At 44.9% G+C, this 23702-nt stretch overlaps 1 protein-coding gene across 1 annotated transcript in view; it reads right to left on the reverse strand.

The window, feature by feature from the left end:
- The window catches only part of LZTR1 (leucine zipper like post translational regulator 1), a 36482-nt gene extending 14793 nt beyond the window's left edge, over nt 1-21689 (reverse strand). Inside the window, exons 1-10 of the mRNA XM_021527667.3 lie at nt 21466-21689; nt 21331-21393; nt 20839-20895; nt 20156-20235; nt 19693-19801; nt 17979-18062; nt 16144-16201; nt 15439-15578; nt 15062-15263; nt 552-662 (exon numbers count right to left, since the gene is read on the reverse strand). Of these exons, the coding sequence (XP_021383342.1) occupies nt 552-662; nt 15062-15263; nt 15439-15578; nt 16144-16201; nt 17979-18062; nt 19693-19801; nt 20156-20235; nt 20839-20895; nt 21331-21393; nt 21466-21641 (1080 nt within the window). The 5' untranslated portion in view covers nt 21642-21689. The remainder of the gene's footprint in view (nt 1-551; nt 663-15061; nt 15264-15438; nt 15579-16143; nt 16202-17978; nt 18063-19692; nt 19802-20155; nt 20236-20838; nt 20896-21330; nt 21394-21465) is intronic.
- Between the last annotated feature and the right edge of the window lie 2013 nt (nt 21690-23702).

Genomic DNA, 23702 nt, shown 5'->3' on the forward strand with positions numbered 1-23702 from the left:
CTAGGTACGAGGACTCGGAGGCTGGGAGTCTCACCTGCTCTCAGGCCTTGTCTGATGGTGACATGCAATAAAAATAGACTTGGCTGTACGTGGGATTTAATCTAGTGTGAGTATCCTGAATTTAAAAATTTTGATTCCCATAGCTCTGTCAGATGGGGGTGGGAGAGCTGCATGGAGATAAAACTGTAATACAAAACACTCTGCCCCAGAGCCCTGAACAGGACAGCACATGAAACAGCCAATTTTAATGAAATAATATAGCAAATCCCATCTGCTACACTTTCCAATGATTTGTCAAAGTTGTCCTGATCTCTGTAGGACTTCAGAAGGCACTAGAGAGCTTGACCTTACCAAAATGTCTGTCCAAATAACATTTCTCAAAAGATTTTTAAGACACACATTGACCTTTGAAAGCTGAATCTGAAATACAGAGGCTGCCTGTAAGAAGGCCATGGATTAAATGCTGTGCAGCTCATGGTGAGCTAACAGCTACTCCACAGACAGGACTTGTGGAATTGGTGTGGAAGTGAGTATGTTTATCAGCAAATTACCTGGAACCTGTACATCTCTCCACTTCTGATGTTATTGTCCACTGTGCCACCAAAGATGTACATAGCATCTGAGATAACTGCTGCTGCATGGAAGAGTCTCCCACTGGGTAACTGGGGAAAGAAAATAGGAAATAAACAGAGAGAAAAGGATAAAGAAGGCAAGGTAATAAATAAAAGCCTATTCGTCTGCCAAGAAAAAGGATCTGCTATTAACAGATCAACAGTAAAAAGGGAAAATCACAGAATATCTGTGGATATATATATGTGGAAGGAACACAAGGGATTGTTGAGTCCAACTGTTAAAGGAATGGGGGTCAAACCCACAACCTTGGCATTATGAGGACAGAGCTCTGACCAAACCAATGCAGCCCGAGGTCACACACTCACACACTCACACACATACACACTCACACACACACACATACACATATAGACACACACTCACTCTCACACACACACTCACAAACACTCTCACACACACACTCACAAACACTCTCACAACACAAATACACACTCACACATTCACACACACTCACACTCACTCTCACACACACATACACACTCACACATTCACATACACTCACATGCACACTTACAAACACTCACACACACATACACACTCACATTCACACACACTTGCACACTCACACCCTAACTCACACACATTCACACTGAAGCACACTCAGACAGACACACACACTCACAAACACACTCGCACACTTTACATCCTGTGACTGACATTTGCTGCTCCTCAGGATTCTCTCCTAGCGTGTCTAGAACATGTTGTCCAGTCACATTTAAGAACACCCATCCACTGCACCTTCTAATCATAGTGGTACCTACACAGGTCTACATACCAAGGCAGTTACAAAATGTATCATTTACAAAATTAAAGCCAATGTCATTTTCCACATAAACGCCACACATTCTTCTAGAAATAAGCAGATTCTGCAAAAGTGATCACTGTGCTTATTCCAAATGCTGACAGCTTATTCCATATGCTGTCAGGAACTTGAAAGGCGAATGATCATCTACCTCAGCAGGACTGAGCTCTGGGCCTGTGTGTGCCCACCTCCCCCAGAGCCTGAAGGGCTGAACCATCTGGCAAAGGCTCCAGGAACGTCCAGCGCTGAACAGGAGCCCAAGGCTGGAGCTGTCAGCAGAACTGGCACCTCAGAGCCACAGCTCTGGCCTCCATCCTGCCAGCTCCACAGAAAGAAAAGCCCCTCACACTGCAGCTATTTACAAGGCTGAGGGATCACACCATCCCTGCAACACACCCCACTCAGAGCTGCAGCATTGGGTGATTTTTGAAGAGTCACTACAAGCCAAAGCCACCATGACCCTCCTGCAGAGGACAGACTACAGCATTTTCACTCATTTCTTCTGAGGTTACACAAAGGTGTGTGAACACATCAGCATATCTCACTGAGAGCTCACAGAAAGCCTTCAAGTGGTGAGAGAAACTTCTTTTTTTTTTCCTCTAGCTTGATCAGGCTTTTCATCTTCCAGGCAGTAAATCTCATTAAATCTTTGCCTACAAAATAAAAAGCCCTCTGGTACAAGAAATCTTGGCTTCTTGTACATATTTATAGACACCACTCAAGTAAAGTCAAACATGAAACAAGATTATGTTTATCTGGAGAGGCAGATTTTCCAGGAAAGCATGCTGACTGGCAGTTCCCATTCCCACCAACTCACCCCTCTCACCACAGTATCACACAACAGCCTCATTTAGCCTGTTACTCACCGCACTTTCCATGCCTTGTTCTTCTCCTCAGACTACAGCTTTTAAGGAGACAATCTCCCAGTCAGTAACTAGGACATGGGTATTTTTCTCAGATGTACAAACCACAGACTTGCTCACCTGAAAAGGCACATTTGCCTGTGCCAGTTTAACAAACCCTATGGATTCCTCTGGATAAACAAGACGCCTTCTGTATCCAGCATATTTCATGGATACTTTATCAAGGAAACTTCATCAAGGAAACTTCAGAGTTAGCTCTAATAAATACTGTGATGGGTTATGGAATAACACTGATCTGTTAGTACATTCCTGCTTGGACCCAGTTCCATACCTCTCTGAAAGCGGATGAGATTACTGTCAAATATAATCTATTTTCTGTCCTCTGCTTGTTTTTAGCAGTAATCTCATTAACGAAATAAGATGTACTGATTGAAATAATCAACCATATTATAATGGGTTAAAAATACATCTGTCACCTTCATCAACTGGAGCTCCAACCTCATCCCAAAGTAAGAAGTTTGCTTGCCAAGACCCATTCCCACACAGCTAGGCAGGCTGGTGTTAGCTGTACTGTAACATCTTTCTCACAACTAACTGCAACCAAAACCAAACAAAAAGAACTGTTCTAGCAGAGCTCAAATGCAGCCCACCTGCTTTAGACTTATTCAGGTAATTTTCCACTTTTTAAAAATAAATAATATTTTAGTTTTGCTTTTAATTAAAATAATTCTCAAAATTCTCTAGTATTTAGTTTTTAAAAGCTGCCATTGAATTTAGCAACCAATTTTTTTTCAATCAAAAAGCCTTACAGCTTTGAAACAACTGGTGCCAGAAAGCAAACATGAACCACCTGAATATTTAGCCAAGTAAAATGTACTTGCCAGTCACATCATATTCAACTCCAACAATCTCTATGGAATGCTATAATGGTAATTTTTCTTTTGTAGTGGTTGGTACTAGCCAAGAAACCAGAGCTCTGCAGTTACTAATAACTTAAGTAATCAAACAATTTTACTTTCTAAATACACAGACCACATTTTTAAAGAGAGAAATGTAAAACATGGAGTGACAGCCTGGAACAGAAAAGGCCATGTCCAGTTCTCAAAACATTGTGCAGCTGAGAGTTTCAGGGTGTTTGTTTTACTGAAGCAGAACAGCAGAATTCAGGGCAGCTAAAACCCACATGGAGATGACAACGCTGCAAGTGGTGACATTTTGGTGCCACCTGCTTGGGGAACAATGCTCAGCCCTCCCAGGACTAAGGATTTGGCCACAGGAGCTTTGTTCCGTGCAAGGAAGGAAAGCTGGGTCCTCAAGACAATATTCAGCAGGAAAGAAAGGTTACTAGATCTCAGGAGCATGGACAGCTGTTGAGACATTCTGGCCCCCACATTCCTCATCCACCAATACCAGATACCCAGAACCTGCCCTAGCTTGAATTTTTCACTGGGAGATCTCCCAGGCTGCCAAATCCAGCGCTGAATGCACTCACCCCAGGTAGAGTCTATAAGAAACAGCTACAAAATACCATCTACTTTGTTAGCCAGGATGGTCAGAAAGGATGAGAGGAAATGGCTTAAACTGCAGCAGAAAAGGTTTAGATTGGATATTAGGAAACATTTTCTCCTTAAAGGGGTTGTAAGCACTGGCACAGGCTGCTCAGGGCAATGACAGATGTTCAAAAGGTGCATGGCACTTGGGGATATGGATTAGAGGTGAATGTGGCAGTGCTGGATGGATGGCTGGACTTGATGATCTTGAAGGTCTTTTCCAACCCTAATGGTTCTGTAATTCCATGATTTTAATTTCATCTGCTGGCACAGCTCCAGATGGCCCTGTGTGAATCCAAAGGGATTTGTCTTTCTTGTTCCCTTTACATACAGGAATGCTAAAAATCACAGACAAAGAGGCACTGCCAATCTGAATGTATTTGTCAGCTCTAGATCCTGTACTTACCTCTCCATCAATGTGATCTTCTTAATTAACAGTGCCTGACAGAAGAAATTCTGGATTCAATCCTGACACCTCCAATGATGGGGGCTGGCACCCCTCTCTGAGCTACATCACCCTGTTTCATTTGTTTGAGTGGTTTCTCTATTTAAAGTTAATGAGATTTGCATCTGAGGATCTTTACAAGATTCCCCCTGGAATCTTTGCTTTCAAAAGCAGAGCTCATCAGTCACCTTTGCTTCCCTTTCAGTACACCCTTCCACACTTCTGGCATGACTCAAGCCATCATTTTCAAAATAAAAGTATTTCAGAAGTCTTTTTTTCCTCTCATTTCTTGTGCTCAGATTCACACTGTAGCCTGTCCAGACAGCACAAATGGGGTTTGTTCTATGCTGCTATCAGGCTTCTAATTTGACTCCCAAAGCTGTGCATTAAAGTTGCCTCTCCCTGTGCCAGAGTACCCAGCAATCATTCAAATAGGTGAGATTACAGCCCTGAGCATCACCTCTGGGCCTGAGCACATACACTTTAAAATAAACTCAGTAATACCTGTGCAAACCCCTTCATAAACTCATTGATTTAAATTTTGATCTCACCAGGAATATATTCAGCTTAGCTAGAAGTCCTTAATAAATTAAGTTGAAGCAATGTAAAGTAAAATTAAATAGGGAAAGAAGTAAAATGAATAATTTCCACTCAGGGGTCAATAGTAGCCTGCTCTGTGCAATTTAGAACTTGCACATGCAGAGCCAATGCTTAAATGGTTCTTGGATTACAGCTTAAGTTAAATAGCTCATGATAAATTGCAAGGGGGAATAAAAAGGAGCAGAGAAGAAAAGGCATATATGAAAGTGGAATTTCTCTCTCTCTCTCCTATAATAAGTTTAATTTCTTTTTTTAAAGTCTTTTTCACTTTCAAATGTTTATTTATTTACCTCTGAGTCTGCTGTAGGTCCTTGTTTAACTGTTGCTATGCTGAAATCTAAACCAAATACATCCCAAGATTTTTTTAAACCCCAATCTCTCGAAGATACAGTGTGAGCTTCCTCTGGGGCAGATAACCTCTCAAGCCAGTGCTGGGTAGGACACCTGGTTACAAGGTTTAAAAAAAATGTGTGTAAAGGTATAGACGGGAAGCATGAGAGACTGGACACTGAGCAGCAGTCCCCTGCAGCTGAAGCTTCAGGTGTCAACGTCCCTGTGTATCCAAAACATTCAGGGTCAGTCCACAGAAAGGTCTGTGGTCTTGTATGGAGCCCACCACTGTGACTGAACCATTAGCATGTGGTGGTTTTCTCAAGGTTTGTGCAATGACAGAGACAGCAATGAAATCTTTTGCACTAGCTGCTTTTTGACTGCCCTCTTCCTCCCAATGGCTCTTCACAAATCACAGAATCTGAGACTGGTTCAGGTTGGGAGGGACCTTAAAGCTCACCTTGTTCCACCCTCTGCCATGGACAGAGACACTTTCTAGCCCAGGTTGCTCCAAGCCCCATCCAGCCTGGCTATGGACACTTCCAGGGACGAGGATGAGAAGCTGAGGGGTTTGCAAGCAGGCAAAATGCAGATCACAAGCTAAGATGGTCAAGAGGGAATATCAACCAGCTATTCCCAAGTCTGAGACACATCCCACATTTTGTCTTAATGAAAAAACAGGGCAGATGGATCACCCCAAAGTGACAACCTGTGTTTTATGTCAAAGCTGACTGTCACACTGGAAGAAAATGAAGCAAAGCCCTTTCTCAGCTGGCTGGCAGCACACACAGAGCCATGGCTTGCTCAGCTCTTCTGGACGGCCGGCAGAACTGGGTCATGGACAAAAATTCAACCTCCTTGTAGTGAGAGTCACTCTCTTGGCTGTGAAGAATGCATGAACTATGCTATTACTGCAGGCTGTGACTACTCGTGCTGTTGCAGCGCTTATCTTCTCTCTATGACTCCTTTCTCAGAATATTTAAATATGTTTCAGTGCTTTTGGTGATAGAAGTTTCAACATTATGGGCAATACTAGAACATTGCTTAAATAAAATCCTCTGCAGTTGTTTCAAGGTTCTCCTTTCTTAACTCTCAGCTCCTCAGAAGCTTTCTTACATTTACAGAAGAGGTTTATAATGATGTAAATGTTAATTTTCTTCACACTCAGCTATGAATGAGCAGGTATTATGGAAGGAAACTGTTGCACTGAACTCAAAAGCCAGTAATGATGTGCTCAGATTTCTTTCACAACACAGAAACATAAATGAGCCTCTCTATGCTTCAGTATCATTAAAAGCTGAAAGCTAAAATTAAATAAAAAGACCTAAAGCCATCAACAAACCAACCTAGTGAACCACCATAAACTAAGAGGTAAAAAAGTATCTATCTTCCTCTGAAACTGGAAGAAAACAATAAACTACAAAAGTTTATTGCTCCAAATGAGCTGTCACTACTGGGAAGTTGGGAGCTGTTCATACCTGAGATGTTTCCATGCTGTTACACCAGGCAACAGCATCAAACTCAAACAGATGGACAGACAGAGCTTTGGATAGTCTTTAGGTTCAAGGAGGTTTAAGGATTTAAAATGTTTTCCCATGCTGGGTGCAGACAATCTCTTCTTTCAGACAAAATTGGAACAGACACCTGTTACAGTGAACTTCAAGACATGCAGCTCTACAAATGAAGAGAAGCAGGCAAATGCTGAAGGATTTTACTGAGCCTTTCCATAGGCTGTTGTTCCTTTATTTGGCCTTTCCTTAGGCTGTCATTCCTTTCAGATTATGGCAACGGAGTCATCCAGTTTATCACTGCAGGTACCCAAGAGTAACCAAAGTGCTGTTTATAACCCAAACAGTACCTATTAATTTAAAAATATGGCCTGGTGTGAACTTTGGGAACACAGTCAACCATGAGCCAGGCAACTGCACTGCTGTCCCAAGAAAGTTACAAAGAGACTCTTCGTGGAAGCTACTTCTGCCACATGAAAGAGGTGACTGGCACAGTCAACAAGGATCTACCAAGAGCAAATTTTTCCTGACTAACCTGATCATCCCCTTCAAAATGCTTCATGTTATAGGAAGGCACTGCATTTTCAGCAAGTCTAGCAAGTCTATGCTTGATAGCAAATTGTCTGGAGCAGCCTCATGCTGAGACTGATATTCCAAAGGATTTAGCCAGGCTGGAAAATGGGCCAATGGTCACCTCAGGAAGTTCTGCCAAGTCCTGTCCCCAGAACAGCCATTCCTTGCAATGATACAGGCTGGGGACTGGCTGTCCAGAACACAAATGTAGTGGACAGGAAGCTGCAGAGGGTTCAGCAGCATCCTCTGGCAGCACAGCCAGCAGCCCCTCAGCTGTTCCAGTGGGCTCAAGAATGGGACTTGTCCTCCTCTACTCACTATTTTTAAGTCCCCAGCTGAAACACTCTGGGATCCCCAGTACAGAAAGAGCATTGACCTATGCAAGTCCAGTGGAGAGACACAAACATCAAGGTTGTGATCAAGGGCTGGAGCACAGGATACATGACAGGAGAGAAGGCAAAGGAGGCACCTTCCTGCAGGGAAGTCAGAGCTGCTCTTCAGAGAGTTGCCTGGTGGGGAGAGCCAGTAGACTCAAGTCAGCACAGGAAGTTCTTTCTTAGTGTGAGGACAATGTCTTTGATCATGATAGTGGACAAACACTAGATGGAAGCCAGGATCCTGGAGATACATTGGAATGGAATGGAATGGAATGGAATGGAATGGAATGGAATGGAATGGAATGGAATGGACAATGCCCTGAGTTGCCTGCCTCAACCAGACTTGCTCTGAGCATGTGCTTGGATTCAAAACCTTGGAAGTCCTTCCAACTCATCTGCTTTTGTGATTTTAAGACTTCCTCCTGTTCTTTAACACATTTCAGGGCTGGGAGCTCCGCTGTGCTCTTGTTACAATGGGAATTTTACATCCAAGATGGAAATTTAGCTTTCCCTTTTCCCCTCTGATGGTACAGACAAGAAAACAGGGAATAAAAGCTCTATCACAGATGCACAGAATGAACCACTTCAATAGCTAGTTCCATTCCTTTGCCCCAGACAGGGTCAACAATACTTATTTTGTTTCTGAGAGAAAAATCCAGCCCGTTCTTAGCGATTTCTACTGGTAGACTTCTCAGGACATCTCACGAAACTTTCAACACCACACTAATGTCAGAAAGCCAAAATATTTTGTCTGCAGTTTATTTATGGAGATTGCCATAACTACATTGTCAACATAAATGTATCTATTGTAGCTTAACAACTATGAAAGGCAGAAGATCACCTCTGTAAGCACCACTTCCTCATAGGAGCCATTAATACAAAAAGGAACTGTCATGGATTGAACCAGAAAACAGAAAGCTGAAGACCATGATGTAGAAACCTACAACTTCAGATAAAGCACAGAATCACAGGACTGGGTGGGAAGGGACCTTAAAGGTCATCTTGTTCCAATCCCAGCATGGCAGGGACACCATTCACTAGCCCAGGCTGCTCCAAGCCCTGTCCAATCTGGCCTTGGGCACTTCCAGGGACCCAGGGGCAGGCACAGCTGCTCTGGGCAGCCTGTACCAGGGCCTGCCCACCCTCACAGCCAAATATTCCTTCCCAATATCCCATCTAACCCTGCCCTCTGGCAATGAGAAACCATTCCCTCCTTTGTCCAAAGGCCTTTGTTTAAAGTCCTTCTCCAGCTCTCTCAGAGCCCCTTTAGGCACTGAAATGGGTTCTAAGTTCTCCCCAGAGCCTCCTCTTCTCCACGTGAGCACCTCCAGCTCTCCCAGCCTGGCTCCAGAGCAGAGGGGCTCCAGCCCTTGCAGCAGCTCTGTGGCCTCCTCTGGGCTCGCTCCAGCAGCTCCAGCTCCTCCCTGTGCTGGAGCCCCAGGGCTGGAGGCAGCTCTGCAGGTGGGCTCTCACCTGAGCACAGGGGCAGAATCCCCCCCTGCCCTGTGCCCACGCTGGGGGATCAGCCCAGCACAGGGGGGTTCTGGGTTAAATCACCACACACAGAAGAAAAGTCATAATAGCAGAAGCTGCAATATTAACTCTGGTTGAGAAAGGGGATGCAACAGAGACATCCTTTGCAATTGTGCTCTACACTGAGGATGAGATTTTTCTATTTGGCATTCACTGGGGAACACAGAATGGAAACAGGAAAGTAAATCTATTAACAATGACATCCAAACACGTGGCAGCATAACCACAAAGGTCAGGGTATGAGGCTGTCTGTAATTTATTTACAGCTGTAATAATAGTAAATGTTATTTCCTTTAAAATTGCTTTAGTGTATATCAGTTTCAAATTTAAAGAGCAATGTTAATGTATAATTCAGAGAGGATGAGGCAGTTTGAAGAACAAGCCAAACTCCAGCCAAATCCAATGAATGTGTCACAAAAGATCATATATTGAAATCTGACAATAGCTGACAGAAATCCAGTGACCAAGCATTTGCTTCTCTTTGGCATGTGGTGTGCATTCAAAAATCCAATAACCATAATAGTACTTTTGGGATCTTAATCTGACTTCCTGAATACACCAACCTACCAAACTTCTGTGAAGAGGTACTGAAATTTACACTTGCTTTGAGGATAACTTTATTTTTAGAAAATATCAAATCCTGTTTTAAGTGTAATGAAGACTTAACAAAAAAAAAAAAAAAAAAAAACCCAGATTAAATGTTCCAGTAAATAATTACTCTCATTCTTTACAATTTGTAAGCATTTGTTTTCCTTTCTTTTTCAGTCTGGATATTTCTAGTTTTAACTTTAAATGGCTGGATCTTGTTTCATCTTTCACTGATAGATTAAAAACCCTCTGTTCCCCATGTAAGATAGGGAAGATTTCATTTCCTATACCTAAAAGAGACTTCACTTCATAGTTGGCCACTGGGTTTCCCATCTTCCATCATTCTTCTCTGAACAATCTCCCTGGTTTGCAAACATGACGTGGAGAGATATTATACTGGAAGATCTATCTAATAAACACAAAGATCATGTATTTATGTTACTTAATGACACTGCACTGTGTAAGCTTCTAGAATGAAGAACATCACAACACTTCCAGCCATTTCAGACCACCAGGAGCTCTCTCAGCTCCCCACAAGAACTGGGAATTTAAGTCATTGTTTCCAGGGATGCTGTAAGGGAATCCATGAAGCCCAGACCACACACTCTGTTCATAAATGTATCCTACAGCCAAAGAGAAACATGGACTGCTTGCAACCACCTTAAGAAGAAATCAAAATCTCTGAGTGGACTGTTATTGTAATCAGTAATTGGCAAAACTCTGGACAATGAGTAAATATTGGAGGAAAGCTGTGATTTTCTGTTGTCTTTCAAGTTTGGTAGCATAAGTTTATCCAGAGTAACTGCTCCTCAATCAAAAAGTATATTTCAAGTCCTTTCGTTACTCACTTTTATACCACCTTAATGTGGGTCATGTTAAATCCATGTTGTTCCAATTCCTTACCAGTGAGTGAGTTACATAAATATTCCTTCTGCCTGTCATCCACATAATTTGCATTTTGCTTTCTCTGGGAGAATACTGTAAAAGGATGTAATAATGAAAATCCCTCAGAAAGGAAATGAACACAGAACTGACAAACAGAAGTGGAGCTGTACAATAGTGTTCGCTACAGGTACTCTGATGTGCAGATTCTTATAAATACAAACATTTTCTAGATGTCTCTCTCCAGTTCACTGAGCACAGACCTGCAAAGGGCACTGGCATGAAGCTCCTACATTTTTAAAAAAGGTTTTTTAAAAAGGATGCAAGCCTGAACTCTGTACATAATTTATAAACATCAAAAGTATCAGTCTTCCCTCTGGATTGTGAAATGCTCAATTTTAGCTCTCCCAGAACACGATACCTACCCTGCCCACATATGAGACAGATCTTGTTAGGGGGCTCACTGTAGGAATGTGAGGCATTGTGCACACAGTAACGTGTTTCTTGTGCCTGAAGATACCTCAGGGGGTGTAACTAATCTCTGCACAAGGAGACTGGGGCAGACTCATCCCCAGGAGGATGACTAAGTCCTTTTAATCTTCCTCAGCTGCCCACAAACCACGTCACTGTAATCTGTCTGAAAAACCTCCAAAACTGAGCCTCCAAGTAAGCCCAAGAAGGTTACCAGCACATTAACCTCCCTTTTTGCTTATTAAAGGAAAAAATAAGAGCTTTGAAAATTTGAGATTTTTATTGCTCTTGGCTTTGAAAGCTCTAATTGTGAGACTGAAATGTCTCCCAGAACAAGTTTTAGAGATTTCCCTCATAACTTCAGGAGAGATGGATGACTCGCCAGTCCCTGCAGCCACAGGGAGATGATGGGAACTGTGAGGAGGGAGAGTTTTCTTCTTCCTGACATAACATCCTGCCTCTATGAGGCAGTGGCTGCTCCAAACATCACCTTGGATTCTGTGGGTCTGTGTCCACAACTGGCTGTGCTCCCTGCCAGACCCAGAGCTCCTGTCATTCCCTGCAGAACACTCCTCTCTGCAGCACAAGCCATGACTGCCACGTGCACACGTGTCTGTCAACTGTGCAACAAGGGCCATTTTCCATCTTACTGCCTGCTGATTTCTTATGCTGCTCCAATCTTCTTCAGAAAGTAAAGGGTAATTTGAGTTCAACAGAAAAACTTGAGGCAAACAAAAAAAAAAAATCTATTTCTTGTTTTCAAAATTCTTCAGTAGCCCTGTATCAAGAAAATCCAGCACGCCAGGAAGCTTTGGCAGTGTTATGCAGGCAGGCACGGACTCAGACAAGATGTTCCTGTGGCTGCCTTAGAAAAGGAGAATCCACAGCTGTGAAGATCATCTCACAGCAAAGATGGGGAATAGCTCAGTGTGCTCTGTACAATATATATGTGCATGTATTATATATAGGTTTGAGGAGCTACAGACTGCAATTGTGTAGCTCAGCAAGGATGTCTTGTTATTCATTCTGGAGACATCCTAAAGCATAAAATGGCAGCTCCTGGTTTATTTTTGAAGTACTAACCTGTTCTATCTCAGTTTGCTCTCTTCTATTCATAAGCCATTTCCCATCCTCCATCCCACAGTGAGGCACTACCAAGAATTCTGAGTGCCCTGGGCACAGAACTACAACAATAGCATTGCCAGATCTATTCCCAGGTTTGTTCTACCTGAGTAGAACAAATAGAACAGTACAGTCTGGCATTTTGTTTACTCAAAATGCAGAAAATGCCGGACTGTCTCAGGGCACCTGACACACCATTAATGCCTGTGCTCAAAAAGTGCCTCTAGGATCTTGCTAGTACTCACTCCACTTTGCTGTAATTAATGCCCAAACTGTGCCACCTTTTCCAGGTAACAACTCCGAGATTCTTCAGCCTTGTGTGATTTGTCACCTTCTCTGCTTGCCATAACAGGGAAGCAGAGGACATACAACTTCCACCTGACACCTATTCCTGCCACTGGCACAAACAGGTCTGAAAAGTCTAAATCACTCCCTGATCACCTTGAGAAGCTCCTCAGGGCAGCCTAAGTTCAGAGAACAAGACTGGAATGGCAGTAATGACTCTCCTTCAGCATAAGCAATCTCTTCTGTAATCTCTTTTGCAAAGCACTGTAAAAATCACCCTGAATTAATAGCTTATCAGCACCAAACCTTATTTTGGACTCCAGAGGCTTTACCCATTCCATGCTAAACATCTGAAAGAAGAAAGAATTAAGGATATGCATCTCATGACCATAAGTAAGAAAGTAACCTTGCCTTGCCATAGTGCAGTCAAGCAAAGTTATAATGCAGCACTTCTAAGATCATAATACAGAGCAAGAAGAAGGTAAACTCTACTATCCATCCATTGGAAAAGAGAAAACACAACTCTAAAAGTCAAGGTAGGTCATTCTGCTGCACAATAACAGAGGTCACTATCACTTCACACACAGCAGAAACTCTCAGGTGCTGAGACAGCACTGCACTTATCGACTTCTATTTTGCTTCAAATTAACATGAGTAATTTTGTTCACAGAGACGGATAAAAAAGGAAAATCCAGTTCAGAGTGTCCAGCTTCATTGGTACCTTTAGACGTCTTTGCCAAAAGCTCATGGAAACTTAGGAAAATGATTCTGAGAAATTACATAGTTATGACTGCAGAAGACACAACATAACTTAAAACTTACTTGAAATGCCAAGTCTGCGGTTAATCAGTCTTTTAGGAAAATTTACTATCATGTGTTTCAACAGCACCAGTTTCACCTCCCATTTCTACCAAATCAGTTTCTAGATTCTGTACCAGAGGAAAAAACTGCCAAATACAACAAGAGCAACTAACCTGGGATTACAGACAGATGAAGAAAAGATATTTGAAATCTGAAATGAAAATTAGCAGGGGATAACTTGGGGAATAATGCTGGTTTACAACACTGCCAGGATCAGTTCTGCTCCTGGAAGCAATAGGCAACTGTGTCCAAAAGAACCAGCGCTTGCTGACGCCTCACACATCAAACAGTAACAGTGGCAGGAACACAACAGGATCTACAGTCCTGAAGGCAACTGTGGCTTTAAAAAGTTGAAGAAGCAGCTTTATTAATTTCATGTGACAATAAATCAGCTTTGTAAAGCATTAAATAGGCTGCTGTGAGATACTTTGGTCAGACAACAGCACCCAACGAGGCCCATGTGCATGATTAATTTTGAGCAGTGTGTGTGGGATTCTCCAGCTCATCCAATGCTGTGTCTGCAAACATATAAACACATGAAACACTCCACACAGCTCTTGGGGGTGAGCCTTGTCACATCTGTGCAGGCTAAATCAGTAACTCTGCACCTGATCCCAATTCTTGCAACACTCAGCTGTCTGAGGTGTAACCTCAGGCTGTGCAGTTGTGTGCACAGCGCACACACACACAGCATCTCCTCCTGCAGAGCAGCTCACACCTCAGACCCACTGTGACATCAGCTGCACTACCTTAACATGGTTTAAAGCAAAATCTATTCACACTAATAAACACAATGAATGCTGCTGTTCCAAAGCCAGGAATTACACTGGTATGGGCTTAAGGGAACAACTGCTTGTGCATTCTGGGATGAAATGATCCTCACCTACATGACCTGAAATATGCACTGAAACCAGGTGAGCCCTTGGCACTTCCACCTGGAATACAAGCTGATCACAGACAGGATCTGCGAGTATGCTTTGAGGAAAAAAACAGACATTTTATCACACAATTGCTGCCTTGCATGAGTAGCAAGTAGCAAAAGAAAGATTGATACGTTCATCGTTCTTTTCTTTTTAAATATTGTCTTATATGGAGTGTTTCCTTGTCACTTGGTGGTCTACAGCCTTTTGATATCCATGTAAAAACAGACATTTTAAAATTTGTATATCTTATTAAGGAAAATATCTTAAAACAGCCCTTTCTGAGCCTCCAGATTACTATTTGCCAGCCACACCTCTATGTATAATCAGAATTTATAAGATTCTATGCACATGAGCATTACAGTGACAAATCATCTAGCTTTGAATTCTGCTTCAAAAGGATCAATCACACAGCCAACCAAAGAACTAGTGGTACACACTGAACTAATTGTTCAGCTTTTGATGGAAAAAACTATTGAAATGCATATCATAGTGTTTCATGGTATTTCTTTAGAATGTCTTAAGTGAAGTTTCAGATGTGTCAACACTGACTAATTTTTAAGGACTGCTACCCACAATATTTGAGCTGATTAACCATCAGTTGGTAAGGAGTTGTTATTATTTAGCTAAAAGCCAATACTCTTGTCAAAAACTGTCCATAGCAAAAATGAGGCAAAAAAGGAGCATAAAGGAAAAAAGCATAAGCTGAAGGTTTTACCTCACTGTCTGGGCTGGGCTGGATGACCTCCCAGGTCTGGGAGTCCACGTCGTAGCAGTGGAGCTCGTTGGGCAGCGTGTTGTCCGCAGCCCCGCCGAACACGTAGAGGTGCCGGTCGAAGGCCACCATGGTGTGCCCGTACCGGCGCTGGGGAGGGGGCGGCGAGCCCCGCAGCAGGTGCTCCGTGGGGATCCGTGTCCAGCTGGGACAGGAAAACAGGAAACACGGTCGTTTTTCACCAGTCTTAAATTTTCTGACTCTGGCTTTGTCACCAGGAGACACAGCATTCTCCCTCAGTGCCCTTAAGTATTACATTTCACAGCTCAGGCAGTCAAGGATTTATGTGGATTTTGCACAAATTAACTGTCTACACTTACATCTTTTCCTTGAATTCAAACTGGAAGAGATTATTGGTAATCTTTGCTCCACTCTGGCCAGAGAAAACAAACATCTTGTCTTTGCAAACTGCCACAGGAAAATTACAGCAGGAAGGAGGAATTTCACCACTTTGTTCAATCTGAAAGGTAATTAAGCTCAGAATCAGAAATGTATTGTTACAGTGCTGAGGACACTGCAGGGCCATGGGACACAGGTGCAGCCAGGGAGAGCACATGGCATGGGTCCTGTAAAGCTGGTGACAGGAAATCAATTCGTGCTGTGCTTACATGTCTGATTTTCCCTGGATAAAAAGGCTGGGAGGCCACATTTTTAAAGCTCCCAGTACTGCAAGGATCAGAATTTTGGTCAGCTTGCCAGCCAAGTTCCCAGTCTGTGTCAGCAGTCTGAGTGGGAATGCAGTGGTCAGAATGGGAATACCCCCTTCCACAGGGGGCACAGCAAATCCCCCATGGGAAGTCCAAGTCCAGTTCACAGATTTACAAGCAAAAAAAATCACCCTTTCATACACACTTGGTTTTCCAAATACCCAAACCAAATCAAATTTGAACTGTTTCTTTTCACTGTGGATCAAAAATACATTCTGCAGAAAGAGCAGTGAAGTCCAGCATGGGAAATTTTAAATAATTCTGCATTAAAACCAAAAAAGAGAATTCTATGTGTTAGTTGAAATTAAAGCTTCTTACCTCTTCCCAGCAGGTCAGCTCTCTGTCCTGCAGGCCTATTGTCCACATGTCATTTAATCTGTGCCATAACACAAAAAATACTTGATTCGAAACAATTCATTTTTTGTAACAGTTTTGAAAGGGCAGAAATCCTATTTCATTAACACTCCTTCTGCATGGGAAGAATTGTGGGTCTCAGATTCAGTCAAAGAGAGAAACGGAGAATTTCTAGCCAGGCAGAAGCCTGGGAAAGAGTTGGAGAAGAATATAAATAATTATTTATCTCTCTTGTTGTTCACATTGTTTATAGTTAAGTTGTATCACTGTGTGTCAAGCACTCTGCACCAATGCTGTGGGTTGTTTGCACTTCTGGACCGATGGATTTGGTCCTCACAAAGCTCTGTATAAAAGAGCGGTGTATTTTGAATAAATGGGAGTTTTACTCTCAGCAGCCTTCTGAGTCAGAGTCTCCTCATTCCCATCCTGCCACCACAGCGACACTGAATCTCCTACTTCCACTGACAGAAAAACAATTATTAGAATTCCTTTGTCCTATGCCTAAATTTTACAGCCCCATTCCAGCTTGCTTCAGCATCCTTCTGGTTTTCAAGTACACTGCCGTCAACAGTTACATACAGCAACTCAGTCTGGAGCTTAAGGATTTGAACTATTTAATCTTCAGGATTTTTACAAAATACCGCTTTTTACCCTGCTCCTTCTGCCCATCCCTGTTAACTACTGAGACTGATCACAACAATTATTTACATGGCTGAATCCTTCCTTAAATACAGAAAGGAGGACGAAGCAGGTAACCTGACACATCTCTGACTGTGCTGTTCCCAGAACAAGTTACTCAGAGTAACTACAGATGTTTCTTTTGTTCAAATCTGCCTGGAGGCTGGCTCATATTCCATAAAAAGACATTTTTTAAAGTGATTTGACATACTTAACATAAATTAGACAGCTCCTCTCACCCACTCCTTCCTTCCAGCTACCCAAGACCCTGGGGGACTCCCTAAGCTGGCACTGAGCAATCCCACAGAGTCATGCTTCTTATACCAATTTCTCCTCCAGAAATAACAAAGACATCCCATCTTTATTCCTGATTGTCAGCAGTTCTCCTGGAGACTTTGTGGAGCTGGACATGTTTCTGAAGATTCTTCTCAAAAGAGGAGGCAACCCAGCTCCTCATGTGTGACAATTTCTGTGTGCTCTCATGATGCAAATATTGTACATCATCATAAATTACTCCTTAAGTTCATGACAACAGAAAAAAAATGACATGTCCAGAATTGACTGTTCCCTGACAGACCAAGAGCAAATGCAAGGAGCTACTGTGAGACAAAGCACTCTTTCTAACATCTCAGCACCACTCCTTTACAGTCTTTCCCCATACAAAATCTCACCTCCCTTCAACCTAAATATTACATCTTTCCAGAGATTTCTGAGAAAAAAACGGACATGTTGCTCTTAGTTCTCTGAGACGATTTCAAAGCAAATCCAGGCTTTGCTCTCTAAGTATTCAGCAACATCAGCCAGCCTGTGCTGGGGATCTTTCAAGAAATGTACATTTGCCAAATTCCAAAGATCATTTTGCAGCCTTACAACCAAGCACACTGTCAAATTACACATCCACAGCTGCTCTGAGTAACCAGATCTTTAGGCTTTAAGCACATGCTTATTTGAACATGAACCAGTGAACTGCAAAAGTACAGTGTTCAACAACAGACTGGGCTTGCAAAGCTCTAGTTGAGTGTTTAAATCTCTTGGAACACGGAAATGTCTCTACAGTGGTGGAAACTGAGGGGTTGGGATTTCACAAAATCAGTCAAGGAGAGGGTGATAGTGCCCCATACCGTGCGTTGCCATCGTATCCAGCAAAGATCCACAGTTTGTCACTGTACACTGTTGCACCATGAGCTGACCTGGCCACTGGCAACCTGCAAGGAAGAAAATGCAGAAAACAATCTTTCCTCTGCAGCTGCACAGGGGCTGCAGAAGAATCTAAGAGCTAAAACGCACATGTGAAGAGAAGAAGAAAGTCCCGTACACAAAATTGTTTCTGCCATGTGCCCTCCAAACAGAGTGAGCTTCTGAAAGCATGTATTAGTTTTGAACTCTACTGCCTTCAGTGGAGAGAAACAACCTTAATGCAGATAGGGAAAAAAAGGAAAAGAATCCCAACTAATTCCTTGACAGGACTCAAATACTCTTAGAGTATTTTGCATAAAGTAGTTAAATAATGGGAAAATTCATAGCACCACTGGTAGAGCAAGGTGGCAATCAACTCTGGCTGTGAACATCCCACACATATTCCCACAGACTAAGCAGGAGAAACACAGAAACAAGATCAGAACAGAGCTCACGATACTCATTTGGGATCATTCAAGATGTAGTGCCGACAATGAAAGATCCAACCTATGATTTCTCTTCCACAATCTTTGTTGTTTTAACTAAATCAGCCAGGCTGAACAAACCTGTGATGCCACAAGGCATCTGTTGGCTTATCTGAGGTCATTGTGAAGCTTGAACATTAACTCTGGGGAACAACAAGCAAAATGTGAATAAACTGAGTAAGAATTACTCTCCAAAATGTCCCAAGTTACCAGAATAAACCAGAAAGAGATATTACTAATAGAGTCTCTGTTCTGAAATATAGCGTGCTCATCAGAGGTGAGCAACAGTAACACAAGAACGGATGGGACATTCCTCACCCCTCTCCACAAATCACAATAACAAAAGTTCCCTTCTCTCTCCCCACTGAAAACAGCATTCCAGAAACTTCAGCTATGTGTAGGACTGCAGGTAAAGACACCACATGACCCCTACTGGGGAGTGGTAAACACAGAAATGTCTGGGGTAGAAAGAGACCTTAAAGCCCATCCAGTCCCACTCCCTGTCATGGGCAGGGATACCTTCCACTAGCCCAGGTTGCTCCAAGTCCCATCTAACCTGACCTTGGACACTTCCAGGGATGGGGCAGCCACAGCTGCTCCAGGCAACCTGTGCCAGGGCCTCACCAACCTCACAGCCAAGCCTTCCCTCCCAATATCCCATCTAACCTTGCTCTGCCAGTATAAGGCCATTCCCCCTTATCCTGTTCATGACCTTGTAATAAACACTAAAGAGTTGGATCACAATCATTGTCAGAAATGGCATTCTGAAATGTGCACAGAGTCAACGTTAGGAAGCAATGTCTTAGTGATTCTGATTTTCCTTGGAACGCTGACTCTCAGGATCCCTTTTCTTCATGAGGGATCAACAATTTCCAAGCTATCCTTGAAACTGAAACAATTCAGGAAAAAACCCAACTCCTTTTGCCCCCATTCCTTCTGTCATGGACCTGAAACATGAAGAGTGGAATTTGGATGAATTTCCATTACAGTGCATTCTGGAATGGAGGCCTTCCAAAAAAACTCCTGTAGAACCAAAAAATGTTAATTGAGAAAGCAGAGCAGCAATCATGCTGCAGGCCTAACATGAGCACTGTAAGTAGGTCTGACTGCTATGTGAAATGATGCCAAGCTACCCTCAGTCCCCCGAAGCAGAAGGCAATGATACAGCTCTTACCTTCCCTCAGTCTTCCACTCTGTCCACTGCCCAGTTGCAAACTTATACTCAAAGAGGTCGTTTTTATTCTTCAGGTTTGAATTGGAATAGATATCTCCAGTATAACCACCTGGACAACAACAATTCCATTAGCCTCCCAGGCAACGGAGCACACACACACACTCCCAGGCGTTGCATTAGGAGAAACTTTAGATTGCATGAAATGTTTGGCTAACAGACTACTACAGAAGGAGACTACTCTTCCACTCCTCCTAAAGAATCACTATGGCAATGAGCTTCAATAGTCTTTACTTTAAACAGAACAGCGCCATCTTTCCAAACTAAAGTTGAAATCACAGCTATGAAAAATACTGGATTTGCTACTGAATGAGACCTCTGACACCTCCTAAAGATCTCTCATTCTTTTTCCAAACCAGTACAGCAGCACATCTACCACTTGTACTACAGCCTGCTGCTGCCTTACCAAAAACGAACATGCTGCTCCCGTAGACCACAGCGGAGTGGTGGTACCGTGGTGCCGGCGGCGTCCCCGTCGTGAAAGCCCTGCACAAGTCACAACAGCAGCAGTCAAACACACTGGTTGTGCTTTGGGCACAGAGCTAATGTGCAGACTAAGAAAAGAAACAACTATTAGAAATTATTCTTTTGCTCCTGAGTGTTTCACTGGTTTTGGATAGTTGATTGCACTAAGATTTTATAGAACAGAAATAAATGGTTACGAACATGCTGCTGCTGAAATCTATTTGGCAGAGCTGGAAAGTGAGACACAAGTGAGATAAGACAGGCTGCCTACTGCAGAGCAAAGGAGCCAAGAAAGGTGTGAGGACCCCTGGCACCTTCCCTGGCCCGAGAGGTGCAGCACACCCAGTCCCTCTGCCCTCCCACAAGCTGCAGGAACAGAATGACCCTGGTCCTCCCTCGCTGTGCTGCCCGGCCTCCCCTCGGGCAGGATCGACAACCCCGATGGCCCAGCACACAGCAGGCTGGCAGGGAGCAGCTGTGACAGTGCTGGGAGGAGGTGACATTTCCTCTCGGGTACTCAGGTAGCGGCACAAACTTTTACACCCAGCCCAAGGTGCTGAGGGAAGCCACGGCGTGTCCCGGTCCTGCCAGCGACCAGGGACGGCGAGGGGCCGCGCTGCCCACCTGCACCACGAGCAGTCCTTCACGTCGAAGCGCAGCAGGTCGTTCAGCATCGTCTTCCTGCGGGGAGGGACGGGAGAAGCAGCTGAGCCAGGCCGGGGGCCGGACAGGGGCGGCCACGGACCCCTCACACCCATCTCCCCTCACACACCCACCACCCCTCACACCCATCTCCCCTCACACTCACCTCCTCTCACACCCCTCACACCCATCTCCCCTCACACCCACCTCCCCTCACACCCCTCACACCCACCTCCCCTCACAACTCCGTTCCCCTCACACCCATCTCCCCTCACACTCACCTCCTCTCACACCCCTCACACCCATCTCCCCTCACACACCCACCACCCCTCACACCCATCTCCCCTCACACACCCACCACCCCTCACACCCATCTCCCCTCACACCCATCTCCCCTCACAACTCCGTTCCCCTCACACCCATCTCCCCTCACACCCACCTCCCCTTAACCCCGGCGCTGCCGGCTCCCCTTACCCGTTGTCCCCGCCGAACACGTAGATCGCATCCCGATAAGCCACCACAGTGTGTTTGCTGCGCCTGCGGGCGGCACGGACAGGTCAGAGGCGCCGGGAGCCCCCCTCCAACCATCCCGTCCGCTCCCTAGCTCACCGGGCCCCCACGAACTCGTCGCAGGGTGGGAGGCGGCGCCAGCGGTGCACGGTCTCGAAGGGCCCGAAGTTGAGGGTTAAGTACTCGACGCTGTCCGAGCAGCTGTGGTCGAAGTCCACGCTCGGGGCCACCTTCGAGCGCCCCGCGCCGCCCGCCGGGGCCGCGGCCGCCGCCATGGCCCACGCCTGCCCCCTTAGACTACAGCTCCCGGCATGCCCCGCCCCGCGCGCCCGCCTTCCGGCGCGCCTGCGGTCCAGCAGCCAGACCACAACTCCCGGCGTGCCCCGCGCCCGGCGCAGCGGCCTGGCAGCTGCCGAGCCCTGGACTACAGCCCCCAGCATGCACCGCTAGAGGGGCGGGCGGCCCGAGCCAGCCGGTACGGGCGCTGAAGGGCGGGAAGCCGGGCGGGATGCTACACTACTAGAGTTGATTTGTTAATTCAAAAAGCTCCACTCCCAAAAAAGAACAGTACTGATGAAAATGCATAAAGTCTCGCTCCAGGGTCCGAGCTGGCGGTCGCTGTTTTAACACGGTCCGTGAGGGCCGGAGCTCCGCGGTGCGCTCCGGAGTAAACAGGGAGCAAACATGGTCAGCTCATACCCACAGGAGTCCCGAGCGGGATGTGCGTGCCAGGCACCACGGCAGCAGTGGCATGTGCCCTCGGCTGTGCAAAGCCCACAGCCCATCCTTTGTTTTCCTCAGTTTATGTTTCTTAAAACGGTGTCAGTCACCTCTATGACTATTATTGCAACACCAGACAGCACAATGGTGCTGCGCCTCAAAACCAGAGCTCAGACACTGCTTCAGAGTCCAGCAGTTTCCATCCTGAGCCATCACTGTGCTACTTGTCAGAGGTTTTTTCGCACAATCCCTCCAGCAAACACAATCCTTGTATAAAGACACATCACAGAGTGAGCTTCAGAATTTTTTTAGGAAAGATGACTGGTTAAGCAGAAAAGCAACAAAGTCATGAGCACCAGCAGGACTCAGCTGAGGCCCCTCAAACCATCTCCCTTGTGCACTCTCTCAGTTCGTATCCAGCCTCTTCCTAGGGATTGCTCGAGTCACAGCATTTCTTGCCAAGACCACCCTGCACACGGTGAGGGTTGCTGCACAACCACACCATCCCTGTGCCAGTCCTGCCCCTCGGGCTGGTCCCAAGCTTCAGCTGCCATGCAGCAGCACCATGCCCAGCCAGCTCAGGCTGCATCTGGCAGAGGATGGAGGGGGGACAGTGCAGAGCACCAGTTCAGCCAAGAGGAACAGCCTTCCCACTTCTCAAGCAATCTGTAAAAGACACAGTGCCTTTGTTCTGTCCACCTGTACTGTGGGAAACTCAGGTAAGTAATCTTTAGACGTAGAGACAATGCCACTTACCCCCCATCCTTCCCTTCTCACACTCGTTTAAAAAAAACACTGATAACTGCAAATCAAAGCTGGTTTTACCCAAAATATGGATGAGTTCCAGCAGGAATATGGCACTGACCCATCCATCTTTTGGAACTTACAATGACACAGGCACCTTTAGATGTTTCAGTTCAGTGTCAGCCTCATTTTTCATGGACTTGTTTAAATTCACCCTCTGCCCTGGCTAAAGCCCCCCCTGATGCACAGTATTCCAGCTCCCACTGGAGTGCACACGAACCCCCAAGCAGCACCTCTGTGAGCCCAGGCTAACCAGCCTTCAGTGTGCTGTTTACTCCTGACACCCCGAACACACCTCAATGCTTCCAGACATTGACATCCACTTTTGTGCAAGTATGGATGGCTGGGTTTGTGCCTCTGCTGCTGACACACACGGCAAAAAAAGCTGGTCCTGCCTCTTCCCAGAGCTGGGACCAATTCTTCTGAGGACATTCCTGATCCTTCTGGAACAGCCATGTGGACACACCACTGCAGCCATGAGCTTCTTGGTAGTTTCAAGACCGCACTGTTTGCTTTAACTTGTTCCTTTCAGTGGAAGCTGAGAGCAAAGGCCTCAGAACCAAACTCCTACTGAGTATGACAGGAGGGTCAGGGCACCCTGTTTGTTACATATTCCGACAGACCAGAGAATCCCCAGGGAAGAAAGACACTGAGACTCAATGGCATGGGAAGAGCTTGTACCTTATTAGACACAAAAATCAGGCTTCAAACTCTGCTTCTCATATACTTAAGCACTCAAAAATTTAAGATTGGCTCAGAGGAGTCTGCAGGGGATGGGGGGTTCCCCCTGGCTCTGCTCACTCACAGGCACA

Source organism: Lonchura striata, chromosome 30 (genome assembly GCF_046129695.1).
Source record: "Lonchura striata isolate bLonStr1 chromosome 30, bLonStr1.mat, whole genome shotgun sequence".
Classification (NCBI taxonomy): Eukaryota; Metazoa; Chordata; class Aves; order Passeriformes; family Estrildidae; genus Lonchura; species Lonchura striata.